The sequence below is a fragment of the Mus caroli genome, chromosome 4 (genome assembly GCF_900094665.2).
Source record: "Mus caroli chromosome 4, CAROLI_EIJ_v1.1, whole genome shotgun sequence".
NCBI lineage: Eukaryota > Metazoa > Chordata > Mammalia > Rodentia > Muridae > Mus > Mus caroli.
The window spans coordinates 127,317,825-127,336,178 of NC_034573.1; the positions used below are offsets into that span (position 1 = coordinate 127,317,825).

At 44.5% G+C, this 18,354-nt stretch overlaps 1 protein-coding gene across 1 annotated transcript in view; it reads left to right on the plus strand.

Annotated features, from left to right (window-relative positions):
• Usp48 (ubiquitin specific peptidase 48) overlaps nt 1-18,354 on the plus strand; it is a 64,759-nt gene that overhangs the window by 34,254 nt on the left and 12,151 nt on the right. The window contains exons 13-20 of the mRNA XM_029476450.1: nt 3,222-3,255; nt 4,549-4,796; nt 5,190-5,251; nt 6,244-6,354; nt 8,883-9,013; nt 9,301-9,407; nt 10,335-10,439; nt 15,535-15,690. Of these exons, the coding sequence (XP_029332310.1) occupies nt 3,222-3,255; nt 4,549-4,796; nt 5,190-5,251; nt 6,244-6,354; nt 8,883-9,013; nt 9,301-9,407; nt 10,335-10,439; nt 15,535-15,690 (954 nt within the window). The remainder of the gene's footprint in view (nt 1-3,221; nt 3,256-4,548; nt 4,797-5,189; nt 5,252-6,243; nt 6,355-8,882; nt 9,014-9,300; nt 9,408-10,334; nt 10,440-15,534; nt 15,691-18,354) is intronic.

The following is an 18,354-nucleotide window of genomic DNA, read 5'->3' on the forward strand; positions in this document are numbered from 1 at the left end:
TTTGTAGACCAGGCTGGCCTCGAACTCAGAAATCCGCCTGCCTCTGCCTCCCGAGTGCTGGGATTAAAGGCGTGCGCCACCACGCCCGGCTGTTTAGATTTTTAAGATGGAGTTTTGTCATATATATAGTCCTGTACCTCCCACGTGCTGGGATTACAGGTATGGGTCAGAACACCTTCCTGAAAGTTCTTTATGGAATATTTGGGAATTTAACAATAGCTCTCACAATGCCAGTCTGAAGACCAAATGCATTTTTCTGTTAGGTAGGTTTTCCCCCCACTGTTGTAGGAGTCAGTGTGGGTCGTGGGAAGTGTCGCTGCTCAGTGCTGTCTCTGTTCACTACAGAGCCTGAGCTCTGGAAGTTAAGCACACCTGTGGGGGCTTAGGGCTGCTGTTGCTTTCCTTTCCTCCTTTGGGAAGTACAGAGCTGTTTTCACTGCTGAACTGCATGCAGGAAGAGGATTCAACAAACCTGCGTTCAGTGTAGAACATACTTAGCCATTTCTGTCCTATCTTGTGTCCCTCACCCTCAGGGCAGAGCTTTGAGTCGTGTCAGCCTTGTGGCTTAGGTTTTATGTGTGTGGTTAGAAGGGACATTGATTATAGGACAGAGGCTGACAATTAACCATCTGGTAGATTAAGGGTGATATGTCCTTTTCTGCTCGTTCATGGCTCATTCTTTGTAGTCTAAGCTTACACTGAACTTGGGGAGCATCTATGTCAGTTTTTACAGAGCTGGATTCGGGTGTGTGATGTATCTGAAGGGCTTGCAGGGGAACCTCTTTTGCTGGGTGTGGTGGAGCAACCCTCTAATCCCAGCACTCAGGTGGCAGTCAACTGAATGGTGATCTCTATTAGATGCAGACCATCCTGCAAAGAGCTTTCTAAACTAACCAAGGCAGTACCATAGGTTGTCAAATCAAATCTTTTTTTTTTTTTTTTTTTTTTTTTTTTTTTTTGAGAATACTCAATAGCTCTGGCTCAGTTTCAAGCTTAAATTAATCACCTTGCCTCAACCTTCTAAGTGTACAACGCTGGTTAAGATTGAGTTTTTGAATCTCATTTTAACCTCTATGTCCCTTGCCATGCCTGTAGCATAGTAGATCTGTTTTTAGAAAATCTTTTCAACACACATCTCTGTGTGAGTGAGTGTGTATGAGCACAGGTGTCTGTCGAGGCCAGAGGCATTGCAGCCCTCGGAACTGGTTAGACTGGGAATCAAGCTCCAGTCCTCTGCAGAAATAGTATGTTCTTAAGCTTCTGGTAAGGTGCATGCTTCCGGGCAGGGCCTAGGTCGTCTTCTCCTTCAGCTTTGACAGGATTCACAGGGGTTGGACTTGGGTTGGCAGGCTTGCATGGCAGGCGTCTTTTCTGCTGAGCTGTTCTGCTGAGCCTGTCTCTTTGGTTCCTTCTTAAGAGACTTTTGCCAACTTAGTGTAATTTTTCTTGTGTGGTGTACATCCAGTATATGTGGGTATACTTCTGTGTGTGATATGTCTAAATGAGTGCACATGTAGTAGGAACCAGAGGACAACCATGGGCATCTTTCAGTTTTATTAAAGAGCATCTTGGCTGCTGGAGAGATGGCTCTGCAGTTAAGAGCACTTGCTTTTGCAGAGAGCTACAGGCTTGGTTCCAGTCACTCACATGGTTGCTGGAAATGCTTAGAACTCTCTGTGACTCCAGTTCTAAAGGTCCCAATGATCACTTCTTGCTTTCATGGGCAGCAACCACACTTGTGTTGCACAAATATACATGGAGGCAAAACACCGTGCACATAAAATAAAAGTCACTCTTAAAATAGAGATAGTTGGGCTGGCGAGATGGCTCAGCAGGTAAGAGTTCCAATCCCAGCAACCACCCGTAATGTGATCTGATCCCCTATTCTGGTGCATCTGAAGTCAGCTACAGTGTACTTATGTATAATAATAAATAAATCGGGCTGGTGAGATGGCTCAGTGGTTAAGAGTGCCGACTGTTCTTCCTAAGGTCCCGAGTTCAAATTCCAGCAACCACATGGTGGCTCACAACCATCCGTAACAAAATCTAATGCCCTCTTCTGGAGTATCTGAGGATAGCTACAGTGTACTTACATATAATAAATAAATAAATCTTTAAAAAAAATAATTTTAAATAATAAATAAATTTTTTTTTTAAATAGAGATGCTTTCTCTTTTTTAAAAAAAAAGTCTTTACTGTTGTGCTGGACTGTCTGGCTAGCTAGTTCAAGCAGATCTCTCTGCCTCCCCTGTGCTGTGGTTGCAGTGTGTGACTTCACTCCCAGGCCTGTTTTACATAGGCTCTGGGAACAGCTTAGTCAGGCAAAACCTTGATGAAGTGAGCTATTTCCCTGACCCCCTCTAAGCTTTAAGTGTTTTGTAGATGCCAGTTCTTCTTTGTAGTCGTCATATAGTGTTCAGGTCAGTCATGGCTACGTGATTGAGACAAAGAAGAGGAACAAATGATGTTGATTGACCACTGAGAAAAACCGAGTTTTAAAGGGTCCATTTTGGTGGCTGGAACTTGAGCTCAGTGGGGGAGCAGGAGGTGCAATATGGTTCTCTCCTGCCTTTACATGGTTCCCTGGGACTTAGTTTTTAAAATTTTTTTTCCTTTGGTTTTTTAAGACAGGGTTTCTCTGTGCAGCCCTGGCTGTCCTGGAACTCACTCTGTAGACCAGGCTGGCCTCGAACTCAGAAATCTGCCTGCCTCTGCCTCTGCCTCTGCCTCTGCCTCTCAAGTCCTGGGATTGAAGGTGTGAGCCAACACTGCCCAGCCCCTGGGACTGAATTTAAAGGCCAGTCTAGCACAGCACATGCCTAGCCCTCTGAGCCATTTCCTCAGTCCAGTAAATGTTAACATTGCCATCTGACTCCTTTGCTTATTTGCAACATGCAGTTGTTTGTGGAATGTGGACAGCCCTTGAGTTCCCATCCCACCCAGCATCTTCCCAGGTGAAATTATCCTCCTGCCTCACTCTCCAAAAACCAAAATTGAATCCTGTCCATGGCTTAAGCATTGTTTTCTAAGCTTGGAAGATATTTTATTTTTCTTTTTTTCCCTGTGCCTATTCTCTGGACCTTTCCAGAACTTTCTTGTTGCTGCTGACACTCTGAGGTACAGGAGAGGGTTGTTCAGGCCCTGAGCCAGGAGGAGGGCTGAGTTGGAGTGGGGACAGCAGGAGAGGGAGGGATTGCTTGTGTCCTTTTTGTGCTTTGTAGCACTGGCTGACCTTGAGCGTTTGGCCTCCTCAAGGTCCAGCAACAACAGCATATTGTACTCTTCCAGGCGTCCACCACCACCACACTAGCTTACCATAGCCTTTCCTTGAGATTATTCAGAGGTCCAGAAGGCTTGGGGGGGGCAGAATTAACTCAAGATAACATTGTGTTTTGTGTTATTAGAATGTATTGGGCATGGCAAAGACAGCCTTGTTAACCCAGGTGCTGGGCTGCCTCTGGTAAATTCACCTTTTTACTCTGAAACATGGCTGTATTGCTTGTTAAGACATCTGTAGCTTCCTGGCCAGTGGACATGGACTGAAGTAGCATGTGGGTCTCTGAGCCTGATTCACTCTAGTTTTGCTTTGGAATATGTGAAAATAAGAGAAACCAGTCAGGGGGATGTACCTGCCAGCTGGCTGCAGGGAATTTAACAGTAACCTGAGCACTTTGAGAGCACTGTGGTTCTCATCTCAGCCAGAGCATTCTTCTTCTGTCTTAGTGCTTACTGGGTGGGGCGGCCCACATCTGTCCTCTCAGCATAGGACGTTAAAGTCCTTGTAACATAGTTTCATAGAAAGCCAAGATGGGCTGGACAGGTGGCTCAGTTTTTGAGAATTCTAGATGCTTTTCCAAGGGATCTGAAGGCTTCTTCTGACCTCTGTTTGCATTAGTCGCCCAAGTAGTGTACAGACAGGCAGGCAGGCAGGCAAAGCTTCCACACACTTAAAATAAATAAAACAACAAAAAATCAGGAAAACCAGAACCAATTTGGAGGTTGAATGGCAAGGACTCAGATGAGTCAAGATATTGCTTTAAAGAGCAGACTGAGGTCCACACAGCCTTGTGCACTGCTTCAGTGCACAAGGCTTTTAGGAGTCAAGCAGAGTCTTTGGAAGAAGTCAGGAATTTTATGTGTGGCCCAAGACAAAATGCTCTTAACCCCTGCCCAAACTCAGACCCTAGGGTGGGTGGAACCTAACTACAATGACATTAAACACTGAGTGTATACGGTGGCCTGTTTGTGCTCATGCTGGCACTGCAGCTGGAGCCTGTGATGACACTCACACATGAACTAAAGAGAGCGCCCGCCCACAGACTGCATCAGGTTAGGGACTGATGACCAGTGAGGTAGTTCTGGGAGCAAGTGCTTATGATGTAGCCTCAGCCACCTAAGTTACTCCCCAGGGCCCACACAGTGGAAGGAGAGAACCCTGCCGTGGTCCTCTGTCCTGCACACGGGTGCCGTGGCACCGCACACAGCAGTAATAGATGCTGACTTGTTTCATCTCTGCTTTTTAAATACATTTCTTCTCTTTTAATTTAGGAGAGTTAAGCATATCTGAAAATGAAAGAAGGCTGGTTTCTCAGGAGGCTTGGAGCAAGCTGCAGCAGTACTTCCCAAAGGCTCCTGAGTTCCCAAGTTATAGAGAGTGCTGTTCGAAGTGCAAGATACTAGAACGAGAAGGTGAAGAAAATGAAGCCTTGCATAAGATGATAGCAAATGAGCAGAAGACCTCACTTCCAAACTTGTTCCAGGACAAAAACAGACCATGTCTCAGTAACTGGCCAGAGGTACTGATTGCCTCAGAGAGAAAAACGCCCGCAGCTTTAAAGGCCTCTGCCAGATTTTTGTGAGGTCAACCTGGCCCTCTTCTCTTTTTCTCGTTCTTCCTCACTTCCTTCTCTCATCGGGAGACACACCAGCTCACTAAGTTCCATTTTATTGCATGACCTGAATATGAACAAGGGGTTTGTGTTGTAATGCTGTGGTTCACAATAGCTCATGGCTGTGACCTGGCTGGTGTGGGAGGCCAGAGGTACATGGTCATTGTGGGCTGGAGGACAACCTGGACCAGCGGGCGAGTTCCAGGCCAAGTTGAATTTGAAAGAGTATTGCCTTGAAAATTGACAGGGGTGTTGGGGGAGTGGCTTGAAGCTAACATTCTGTTTGTGCTTTGTCCCCAGGACACGGATGCTCTCTATATTGTGTCGCACTTCTTTTTAGATGAATGGCGGAAATTTGTTAGGTAGAAATTAGAAATTTCTTTTTGTTAATTTTTTGTGGGTTGACTCTGCTATTTATTTTAAAACTCAATGATTTCTATTTAACAGTGCATTCTTGGTTATTTTACCTGGAATACATAGAAGATCTTTCTTTTCTAATAAGTTATATGACTAAACCCAAAGCAAAAATTTAGTATTATCCATTTATACATATCTCTAGTTTAAATTTTTTTTTTTTTAAAATGTGGAGTCAAGTGTAGTGTTGCATGCTTTTAACCTCAGCAGTCAAGAGGCAGAGGCAGGTGGATCTCTGTGAGTTCGAGGACAGTCTGGTCTACATAGTGAGCTTCAGGACAGCCAAAGCCACACACAGAGTAAGACCCTGTATCAAAAAACAAAATAAATAAATACATGAGTAAAATGTTGCAGATTGTGAAGGTAGATGACTCATCGGTTAGAAGGTCAGATGGTGTGAACTTTTGAATTTGCATGCACATAGAGGCTCAGCTGTAATTCAGCACTCAAAGGCAGAGCCTGGGTGCCTCCCGAACCAGCTGCCTGGTTGACTTGCCCGGCTAGGTGAGCTCTGGGTTAGCTGAGAGGCTAAGAGGGAAATTGATGAAGACTCTTGATGTCAGCATTGGTTTGTCACACATGTGTGATGGGTACCAACCAGGTATACATATGTGAACATGCATACACATACTCCTTCTCCACCCCTTCTCTTATACACATACACCAAGAAAACATTTATTTAAAATTAAAGTTGTTTGAGTGTGGTGGCAAACACACCCCAGCGCTTGGGAAGCAGACGAGGGAAATCTCTTACGAATTTGAGGTAGGGCTGGTCTTTTCTACATTTAGAGTTCCAGGATAACCAAAATGGCATAGTGCGACCCTGTCTCAAAACAAACACCACAATAAATGGGTGGGGTGGGTAGACAGGCAGACAGACAGACACACAGACCTCTTCATGCAGCAGTAAGGTTGCATTTATTCTCTCTTGTTTGAATAGAAAGCCTGCAAGGTCTGCTCCTGTGTCGTCAATTGGGAANGCTGCCCTTCTGTGTCCACATGGAGGACTCATGTTTACATTTCCTTCCCTCACCAAAGAAGACTCGAAACTGTGAGTGTCTTCTCTTCATGTTTCCTGTGGCCAGGGGATTTCCATTAGGAATACGCTCACTGAATTGCTTCTAGATATGGCTGTGGACCCAATGGCTGTGGACCTGTGTCTTTAATAGGAAATGGCTTATTCAGGCTACCTTTCTTCTCTCACTGTCAACCAGTTGCCTGGATTTTCTTTTCTTTCTTTCTTTTTTTTTTTTTTTTCCTTGTTTTTGTTTTTCCAAGACAGGGTTTCTCTGTGTAACCCTGGCTGTCCTGGAACTCACTCTGTAGTCTAGGGTGACCTTGAACTCAGAAATCGGCTTGCCTCTGCCTCCCGAGTGCTGGGATTCAAAGGCATGCGCCACCACGCCTGGCCTGGATTTTCTTATACTGGTGTCCAGCGGACTGTCTCTAGGTCAGCATCATTACCACTCACATAGTCAGCGTAGTCTTGGTTGCATTAGGTTTGTGCAGAAGGGATTGCATGTGGCTTCTTCAGACTGATTTTTAAATCATAAAGAAGCTCAAATATCTTTATTAATCAAAATAGGAACCATTACAGACAGCATTTTTGCAGATGAGGAGTAAGTTCATTTCTGTAGTTTAAAACTCTGTGCTTCAGTATTTAACAGAGTCTTGGAAAACATTTTCTGTATCCTGCAGGTAGTGGAAGCATTTTTTTCTGTGATAAAAATCAGTATTCTTAAAGGAGTGCGAAGTTGGCTGGCAAAAAGTCAGTTGAAGGCCCTGATCATTCAGCTTTTGAAACCATGTTAGCTGTGTGCTTGGACATTATCATAGAGGAACGAGCCTGGACTGATACTGGCTTAGGTGTTGCAGCTTTGGTGCATCCTGTCGGTTTGCTGAGTATGTTTCTCAGAGTAAGGGTTTTGTGGTCATTCGGAAGTTGCAGTGGATCAGACCAGCAACAGGGACCAGACTTTTTTTTGGCTCAGGCTTGGCTTTGGAGTTTCTTGAGCCAGCTACTGAGCTTGTTGTTGCAAATTGTCACACTCAGTCCATGTTCCTCACAGTGGGATTGAGATGAGATCCTTTAACACACACACACACACACACACACACACACACACACACACACACACACCCTACCTCACGAGGACCCAGTTACCCAGCCTTCTCACCTTGCCATTTGGCAGCTCTCGGCTCTCAGTCATTCATCCTCTGCTTCTGTTATCATCTTTGGGGCTCTCAGCTCCTTTTGAATTTCCACTGCACTGTGCGTTCTTAGCGGTTCCTGGAGCAAAAGCTGTGGTTACTGTGAGTTTTCTTTGCTGCTTTATAAGCCCATAAAATGGAAATTGCACGAATTTGTTTTTTGTATAACATCATTTCCAAAGTATAAAATAAACATTAGTTGACAACTAATAAGTCATTAGCAAGAGACAAAGTAAGATTTGTGTATTCAAATGCTATACAAGATTGCCACATTAATTGGGAATGTTTCCTCCTAATATGGTAACTTCAGCAATGCAAACATTGTAATTATGGGCTGGAGAGATGGCGCAGTAGTTCAGACTGCTCTTCCAGAGGTTCTAAGTTCAATTCCCAGCAAACTTGTGGCTCACAACCATCTGTAATGGGATCTAGTGCCCTCTTCTGGTGTGTCTGAAGACAGCTACATTGTTCTCACATACATAAAATAAATAAATCTTTTTTTAAAAAAAGTATCAAAACAAAAAGACTGTAGTTGCTTTTGCACACACCTAATAGTTGTCTTTTTCTACAGCTGTCAACCTTTAGAGAGAAGAGAAGGAGGCTGGCCCACTGCAGCACATAATAAGTAAATATAAGGGATTCAAAATCCCCTGGGATGAAGATGGACTGTAGTGTCTTTATATTTTAATGTTTTTAGGTTATTTAAAGGAACTCGGTGTTTTTATCATCTCTATATTAGTGACACTTAGGAGCAGTGTGTCTAAGAGCTGGTGATATATCTGAGTCACTAGAGAGCTTGTGTAGCATATTCCAGGACCTGGATGATACGTGGCCCATGCATGCGTGATGGTACAGGACTGTCACTCAAGCCCACGAGTCCTTATCTTCCTTCTCATCCCCATTTTCCTCTCTTATTCTCTGTCTGAATTTGAGTCATCTGTCCCATAAAGTCTCCAATTTAAAAGATGCACACTGAAGCATAGGCAGGAGAGTCACAAGTTCTGGGTCAGCCTCAGCCACTTGTTGAGACCTTGGCTTAAAATACAAGGCAGAATTAAGGTGTACATGGTTGAATGTGTTGCACTTTTTAATTGTATATCTATTGTGTTTTTATTAGTGGCACTGCTGGCCAACTTTCTTCACTCAGGCTCTGTGCTGATGGCCCTGCCCCACCCCCACCCCCAGACCCGCCCTAAAGCTTCCCTTCTGCTCTGCTTTCCTAGTTGAGTCTTTCCCATGCTCCGTTAAGTGGGTGCTGCCGATTTCGATTCTGCTGTAGTGTGTTGGCTCCGTTGATCTCCACGTGTCTTAAGGCATGATGTTTGTTGTTTTTGTCTTTTGTTTTTTGTTGTTGTTTTTTTTGCACAGTATAGCTCTCATATGGCCCAGCGAATGGCAAATGATTCAAAAGCTCTTTNTTGTGGATAAAGTAATTAAAATCACAAGAATTGAAGTGGGAGACGTGAATCCTTCTCAAACACAGTATATTTCTGAACCTAGTAAGTTTTCATGCTCTTTGGTTCCTTTCATTAAAAGTTGGGTGTTTGGGGGAAGAGGAGGGTACCGCAGTTCTGTTTTTCTCCCTAAGGGTAAGGATTATGCTTCTGGCAGACCTGGGAGTCGCCATCATCTGAACTCTCAGTCAGAGATAGCACACAGGCTTCCTGCACTGCACTTGGCATTTGCACGCAGCCCGACATGTTGTACTGAGTGTGCTGTAGTCTGCAGCACACTGATACAGGTTTCTGCAGCGATCGTTTAGTTACTTCTACTCTCCTGTTTGTAGGTCTCTGTCCAGATTGCAGAGAAGGTCTGCTGTGCCAGCAGCAGAGGGACCTTCGAGAGTATACCCAAGCCACCATCTATGTCCACAAGGTTGTGGATAACAAAAAGGTACCAGTTCTTCTTGTGGCCATGACTAGGAGAGGTGGGCTATCAAATCCACCCACTAAAAGTTGAACTTTAATGGGGGGGGGGGGGAAGCTGTAGGAGAACTTGCAGTGTTGTCTAACTTCTGGTTTAAAAAGTTGGGTTTAGACTTGGTGGAAGCGTAGTTAGCAAAGCAGGACAGGGAAGTGAGGTTGGACCTCAGTGTCCATCTGAAGGGTGTGTGCAATGGGAGGGTGGTTTGACTGTGCTCTGTTACTAAGATTGGCTTTGGGAGTCAACCTAGTTCTCTGAATGTCTGTCAGCTAGACTCCAGGGTTTGGAAAATTAAAAACAGTTTAGTGTTTGATGCTAGCTACTAAATACATTGTTTTAGAATGCTGCCCTTTCAAAGTATGCATGACAGGTGTCGAGTTCTGCTCACAGATTAAAATAAAAGCCTTCATATCCAAACTTGCTGAGAAAGGGAACTTAATATAAGCATCTCCACTTCCCCGGGACTTCTTTCACCCTTTTGACCTTCAGCCCACTTACCTAGTAGAAGGAGAAGCTCTTCAGCCATCGTTTGTAAATTTGAGTTTAGTAGCATTGTCCACAGAACCATGCAGAAGACCACCACATCCTCTTTCCATGTCCCCGTTCCTGTCAGAGGATGGAAATTTGATGTTTCTGTCACCTGAGCTCCTGTGCACATATATACCCATGAAGCTACAGGATTAAATGGTGGCCCTGGTCTACATAGTGAGTTCCAGGACAGCAAGAACAATAATAGTCAGATGACCACCCCCCCTTCATAAAAGTGAATGAATAAACAAATAATCCCCGGGGTTAGACTATAAGAAACTAAAGAGCAGTGAAAGTAGTCCTTGTTCCCCATCCACCCACATCTCCCAGGCCCAGGACTGACTCCTCTTCTGCTTCTGCTGTGTTCAGGTGATGAAGGACTCGGCTCCCGAGTTGAATGTGAGTAGTTCTGAGACGGAAGAAGACAAGGAGGAAGCTAAGCCAGATGGGGAGAAAGACCCTGACTTCAATCAAGTACGTATGCATTGAAGCACTCCACCGCTGTGTCTTGGTCCACAGCAGCCCCCGCTGGGTCCCTCTCTACTCGTTCTACACTTTTAATTCTTTAGTTTTTATAGCATGCTGTAGCTAGTTTCTCCCTTCACCCCTAAAAGAAAGGTCTGCATAGCCTTCAAAGTTCACTTAAGGAAGAAAGAGTAACTGTGCGATGGCTGTGGTGGCACAGCATCATGCTAAAGCACTTACAGGCATTGCTAAGTGGGTGGCTGTGGGTCTGAGGCCAGCCTGGTCTACTTAGAGAGTTCCAGGACAGCCTGGTCTACATGGTGAGACCCGGTCTCCAAACAAACAAATGAAAAGTGCTCATGTCTGAGACCAGTGGGGAGGCTGAGGCAGGATCACCTACCCGTGCCTTTGAAGCCATCTTGGCCCAAAGTGAGACTGTCTAGAGACAAAGCAAGAGTGGCTATGGCCATAGGTGTGGTGACACAAGCACAGTCTTGCTTTCCTGAACTGAGGCAAGAGGATTAAGAGTTTGCAGGCCCTAGTCTTACAGAAGTCCTGGGTTTGGTTCCCAGCTCCCACCTCAGGCAGCTGTAACTCGAGCTTTGTGGGATCTAATAAAGGCACCAGCCAGATCTGACAAACTGAGTTCATTTCCTGGGAAACTCACTGCCCGGGGGTGGGGGTTGGGGGTGGACATGGGACGACACAACAACTACTCCAAGTTATCTAAGATCTACAGACATGCCTGTGCACACAATGTAATTAAGATGATATTTTTAACTATATGTGCTTGGGTATGGGTATATTACACATGAGTTTAGCTGCCCTCAGAAGCCAGAGGCCTTGGATATCTGTGTTCCTTGGAATTGAAATTGGACCTCCACAAGAGCAGTACTGCTTCATCTCGGTAACCCCTTGGAAACTTCAGATAATAATGATGCAATGAAATTTTAAAGGCAAAATATATTATTTTAAGCTGGAATGAAAATATTTGCTCTGATTCTGTCCTGGTAACAAACTGGCAGTCTTTTTTTTTTTTTTTCCAAGACATTGTTTTCCCATGTTGTCCTAGCTGTTTTGGAACTTGCTCTGTAGAACAGAGATCTACTTGCCTTTGCTCTTCCCAGGTGCTGGTATTAAAGGCACCATCACCACTCAGCCTGCCAACTAGGATTTGTGATAAATGGAGGAAGATAATATTAGCCCTTCAGTCTCTACCATAATCAATTTCTACTAAGATTGACTGTGTGGGGGGACTGGGGAAGATGCTCAGTGGTTGAGAGTTTGGAACTCAGCACCTTGTCTGGGTTGCCTGTTTTACTCTTACTAACTGGGACATCTTTACCCTAAGATCTGGTAGTCAAATTATGCCCCATCCAATCCAGAGCACAGTCTTTGAACATGCTGGTCTGTTGTTGGTATACCAGTTTTTTGGTTTTTTAAAGATTTATTTATTTATTTATTATATGTAAGTACACTGTAGCTGTCTTCGGATGCACCAGAAGAGGGCATCAGATCTCATTATGGGTGGTAATAAGAGCCACCATGTTGCTGGGATTTGAACTTCTGACCTTAGGAAGAGCAGTCGGGTGCTCTTACCCACTGAGCCATCTCACCTATACCGCTGTTTTTTGTTTTGGTTTGGTTTTTTGTTTTTTGATTGTTTGTTTGTTTGTTTTATTGTTGCTGTTGTTCATTTTTTTTGTTTTGTTTTTCTGGTTGGTTGGTAGGTTTTTTCATGAGGGTTTCTCTATGTAGCTCTGACCTTGGAAATCACTCTGTATCCCAGGCTGGCCTTGAACTCAGAGATCCGCCTCTTACTCCAGAGTACTGGGATTAAAGGCGTGCACTGCCACCGTGTGATTTGCTGCTTTATTTTTAATGTTGATGAAGAAAGTCTTAAGTTTGGTGCTGGAGAGAGATAGCTCAGTGGTTGAGAGCACTTCCAGTGGTCTGGAGTTCAATTCCCAGCAACCACGTGTTGGCTCACAACCATTTGTAATGGGATCTGATGCCCTCTTCTGGCATATAGGGACATATGCGGGCAGAACACTGTGTACATAAAGTCTTAAGTCTTAATCAGCCCAAGGTAAATAAATGTTGTTTGTACTTGCTGGTGTGGAAGGATGTCATTGTTATCTATGCTTTGTTCAAATCCTATAAAAATAACTTTAAAAAACAACAACAAAAACCCATGAATGAGCAAAACCACTGTTTTATGTCCGTCTCTTGGACAGTGAACAGGCAAATTTAGTATCTATCCCTTGTTAAGCTTGATGGCCCATGGCCTCAGAGCATTCTGTCGTCATGCAGGGTTTTCTATTGCCCTACTCAGATCTGTTTGTGTCTGTTGTCAATCTCCTGACATTGTGGAGTCAAGTTTTCTCTGTTGGTTCTTTTTCCTTTCTGAGACACAGGCATGCTGTGCCACGTAACCCAGGTTGGCCTCGATCCCATAATCTAGTTTGGCATCTAGAGTGCTGGGATTGCTGGTGTGGACACTCCTGCCTGGCTGTAAGAGGGCCCTCTAGGATTTTGAAGATGTGTGTCTCTCTGTTTCCAGCTTTGTTTTTCAGTCTAAGCATTGTTTGTTGAGCAAACGCTGCATTTTCCTGTGACTCAGACTTTAAAGTCTGACTCTTTCTCTGAGCATCCGGTTTTATTCACTGTGGTCACAACCACAGCAATGTTCTCAGGTGGATGTGGGATTCCTGCCTTTAGCTGTGGATTGCAGCAGAGTTCACATGAACAAATACAATACAGAATGTTAGAGGATTGCTCTTTACGCCATAATTATTTTGTACATGTTATAATTTTCCCTCAATTCCCTTGTCCATGTTTGGATATTGTAATATTCTAGAATGTTTTAAATACTTTTGGTTCAAGGCAGGGCGGGGATCTCGGCTCTAACCCTCTGTTTAGAGCATAGTAACTAGTTAGTCCCTGGGGATACCTAGTGTCTTCAGAATGTCACCTCCCCACACCCCCTTCCTCTTTTTTCTCAGAACATGGGTCACTGTTTTCACTAAATCCCATGCCATAAAGCAAGGCATTAGTGCTCCTTAATGGAGTTGAGCAAATCCCCTTTCCTCCTCTCTAAGCCAGATCAACCAAGTTCCTTCTGTGTTATCTAAAATTCAGGTTAATGATATACTCAGTAGGTATCACTTAGGTAATTGGAAGCCTTTTAAATCCAGTGACTGGGGAAAAAACAACCACTGCTGTACTGGTTTTAGCAGGTTGACATGGGTTAAAGAACAATAATTCCAGGAAAAGCTTTTAGATCCTCTTAAAATCAATTTGAAAAGATTTTAGTTGATGCCTGAGACCTTTTGGCTGGGGCATGGGGTGAGGTTAGGATTGTACAGTGGATACCTTCTGTCTGGAGATAATGTTCTCTTTTTCAGTTGGATGTTGTTTTTGTGACTGCTAAGTTGACTTTTTCTTAGAAATGGAAGTTGTGGCTAGATTGGGCAGAGCCTTGCCAGTGGCCAGAGACCTGCAAAAAGTCTCTGCCCTGGTAGCTGCTTTACGAATTGCAAATCACAGTAGTAATATGAATGGGATACAAGGAAAAATCCCACTTTAATTCCCTGGCTTGGTTAACAAGAGAATCTTGGCTTGTTAACCCTCAGGGAGGGCTTTGTAAGTAAAGAGCCACAAACACTACTGCCAGCATGGAAGGCTGATCTGCCTGCAGTACATAGCAGGCCCACATTATGTAGCAGACCTACATAATGAGTGAGATGCTTTCAAAACACACCAACCAAAAGATGTTCTAGAACATTTGGCCCCTGCTATTCTCTTTTCTAAAGACTAGTACAGCCTGTATCTTGTGCCCATATATAGTTCCTGCTTTTTTGCTGAATGCTTAGGTCAGTTCAGTGATGGTGACGTTCTGAATGCTTGATCCTGTGTATCGAAGGGATAAACGCAGTCCTGCAGTGCTTACAGTGTGTTTAAGAGAAGCTAGCAGGCATGACTTTGTGTCCACCAACTTCCTCTCAAACCCAAACTGATGCCACTGGCATGGTCTTCGTGACTGGGTGGCTTCCGTCTAGACCAGGGTCTTGGAGAGCACCTCACCGTGTTTTTTACCGGTGTTGCCTGTACCGTGTATTAACTTTTCTATAAATTGTAAGCTGGGCCTGAGCATTCATTTATGTTTTTTTTTTAAACAGTTTTTACAAGAATACTTTATAGCTACAGCTGTTTTCCCTCTCTCTACCACCGGTACATCAAGAAACACAGTGTCTTGGTTTTAATAGAAGCATCTTTGATGTCTTGAGTACAGTCTAGCGTCTCATTTTGCAGTTGGTATTTAGCTTTCATATCATTCTCAAAAGGAGAAGGGGCCAGAGGCGTGGCTCAGTGGGTAGAGTGCTTGCCCAGCGTACAGAAGCCCTGGGCTCCATCCCCAGCACCATAAACCTGAACAGACCGTGCACTGCTTTAGAATTCCATACGTCATCCAGTGAGTCACGGGTTTGGAGGCCAGCCTATGGCACGTGAACTCTTCCCCACCCCCAGGAAGGAAATGTATAACACAAGAAAAGTAGAATTTATTTAGGAATTAGGCCCGCAGAGAGGAGAGAGCTGTGTCTCCAGGCACTCTACACACTACACACGTGCATGTGTAGAGTAGAGGTCAGAAAACAATTTGAAGGAGTTGGTTCTCACTGTGTGTGTCCTGTGGAACAAACTCACTCTCTGGCTCGGCATGAGAGCCATCTCACTAGTCCTGGGCCTTGTTGTGTAGCCCTCGCCTGGCCTTGAGTTCAGAATCCCTGCCTCAGCGCTCCAGTGCTGGGATTAGGAAAGGGCAGCCACAACTGAGAGGTCATTGCTACTGCTGATGAAGGTGAAACTTCCTTGCCTTCTGAAAGTTTCTTATACCAAGCACTTAGGTTTCTTACATGCAGTTAAGGTTGATTGACACACACACACACCCACTATATATATATGAACCAGCTAACCTCTGTAGAATCTTGGATGCATTGTGCTTGACTCACAGGGTTTCAGGACTGGTTGTATCCAGCTTCTGCTTACTCAAAGGAGCTCCTGCGCAGGGTAACCCCAGAGCTTTCTCTTTGGCATCTTGCAGAGCAATGGAAGTACCAAGCGACAGAAGACATCCCAACAGGGCTATGTGGCCTACCAGAAGCAGGTCGTCCAGAGGAGCACGAGACACAGGAAGGTTCGGGGTGAGAAGGCGCTGTTGGTGTCTGCCAACCAGACGTTAAAAGAATTGAAGATTCAGGTGAGGGACTGCTTGTTCACAGGTGTGGCCTGTGTGGATTGATCCCTTTCTATCCTTGCTTTATATACTTAACCTGTTGCCTGGGGCTGAGCTTTAACTAGTTGCCTACTTGTGGTAGCTAGCCAAGAGGAGAGGACTTTTGTGTGTTTTTGTTTGTGGTTTTTTTAATACGCTTATAAGACCCCCAAGTTAAAATTAGCACACCCCCTTAAAGTTTTTATATATTTGGTTTGTTTGTTTTATTGTAGGGTTTCTCTGTATAGCCTTGGCTGTGGGGAAACTCTAGTCCACTTTGCCTCCTGAATGCTGGGATTAAAGGTGTGCATCACTGTGTCAGGTTATTCAAATGAATTGTTTAAGAAGAGCATCCAAGGGCAAGGAACTCCTCTCTGTTGGTAGTAAAGTTTCAGATCCATTCCAGTATGAAATACATAGTTTTCCTAAGACAAATACCACATTTTAAGAATGACCTTGTTGTGAGGGTTGCTTGTAGTTTCTTTAGGTCCCCACCATTGTAGTGTCATACTCATTGTGGACTTTCTTTTTTTTTTTCTTTTTCTTTTTTTTTTTTAAATTTTTTAATATTTTCATTACATATTTTCCTCAGTTACATTCCAATGCTATCCCAAAAGTCCCCCATAGCGCCCCCCACTTCCCTACCCACCCATTCCCATTCTTTTGGCCCTGGCATTCCCCTATATTGGGGCATATAAAGTTTGCAAGTNCAATGGGCCTCTCTTTCCANTGATGGCCGACTAGGCCATCTTTCGATACATATGCAGCTAGAGACAAGAGCTCCNGGGTNCTGGTTAGTNCATCATGTTGTTCCAACNATAGGGTTGCAGATNCCTTTAGCTCCTTGGGTACTTTCTCTAGCTTCTCCATTGGGAGCCCTGTGATACATCCAATAGCTGACTGTGAACATCCACTCCTGTGTTTGCTAGGCCCCGGCATCGTCTCACAAGAGACAGCTATATTTGGGCATTGTGGACTTTCTTTCCCAGATGACTATTGCAAACCACCTTCATCACTACAGCCACAATCCCTTACCTAGAACAAAAAATTGCCTTTTTTTTTTTTTAAATAGTTTTCCCTGTAGCTGGTATGGAAGGCACCAAGAGAGCTGGTTAATGGTTAATTCCCAGAGCAGTCCATGGCTACTGTGTTCTACCTATGCATGTGCAGTCCAGAAGATTTTATTATAAAACTTGGTTTTAGGTTCATTTATCATGTGTATGAGTGTCTTGCTTGCATGTGGGCCACGTGGGTGCCTGGTGCCCGCAGAGAGGAGAGAGCTGTGTCTCCAGTTACTTGGAGCTGTACTTATAAAATGACAGTGAATAACGGTGTGGGTGCTAGGAACTGAGCCTGGATCCCCTGCAAGCACACCAGGTACTCTTAAGCACTGAGCCTTCTTCCCAGCCCCTAAAGTTTGGAGACTGGAAGACACTGTTACACGGGTCCCAGTTAGGCCTTTTGGTTTTGGTTGGGATTTGATTTGTGCTTGTTTTGTTTTGTTTTCGAGGCAGAGATTGCTTTGGTTGGCCTGGCACTTACTGTGCAGATGAGGCTAGCCTTGAGCTCTCAGAGATCTCTTGCCTGCCTCTGCCTCTGCCTCTGCCTCTGCCTCCTGAGAGCTGGATCAAAGGTGTCTGGCACCACCCCATGTAACAAGCCATTCCACTGGCCTTCCTTGTTTTTTGAAACGGAGTTTCCTGGTATCTTAGAGCTTGCCAAGTAAGGTTAGGCCAGAAAAGTGCCAGCATCCACCTGCCTCTGCTTCCTCCAAATGAGGATTACAACTACACACTGCCACACCTAGGTTTTATATTTTAACTATATTTTAAATGTTGGGGGCGGGGGGTATGTGTATGCATCAGTGTAGATGCCTGTAGAGTCAGAAGATGAAGCTGTAAGCTGACCAACATACATGCTGGGTACCAAACTCAAGCTCTCTATAAGGGCAGAACATACTACAACTGCTGAGCTGTTTCTCCAGCCTCTGTATTCAGATTCTGTTTTGTTTTGTTTTTTGAGACCGGGTTTCTCTGTGTAGCCCTGGCTGTACTGGAAACTCACTCTGTAGACCAGGCTGGCCTCGAACTTAGAAATCTGCCCACCTCTGCCTCCCAAGTGCTGGGATTAAAGGCGTGTGCCACCACTGCCCAGATCTGCTATTCAGATTCTTAATTTTTAAGTTTATTTGGGTTAAAATTTAAATATATGTGTATCTAAGTAATATATATATGTATATGCAAGAACCCAAGGAAGTTAAGAGGATATGGAATCCCCTGGAACTGGAGTTACAGGCAGTTGTGAGCCAGTATGTGGGTGCTGGAAATTGAGCTGGGGTCTTCTGCAAGAGCAGCAAGTGTTCTTAACTGCTGAATTATCATCTCTGCAGACACCACCCACCCACACACACGCCCCAGACTTTTAATGTGAATCCTGGGAATCAAACTTGGGTCATCCTCAAGCTTCTATAAGGCTTGGCTTCTGTTGTTGACATTTGCTTGTTTCTTTTGTGTGCATGTGGGTGTGTACAGTAGAGGTTAGAGGCCAACTTGGGAAAACTTGTTCTCTCCTTCAGTCCTGTGAATACTAGGGGAGTAGTGCAGACCCTTAGGCATGATGACAGCACCCCCACCTGCTGGACCAGGCACC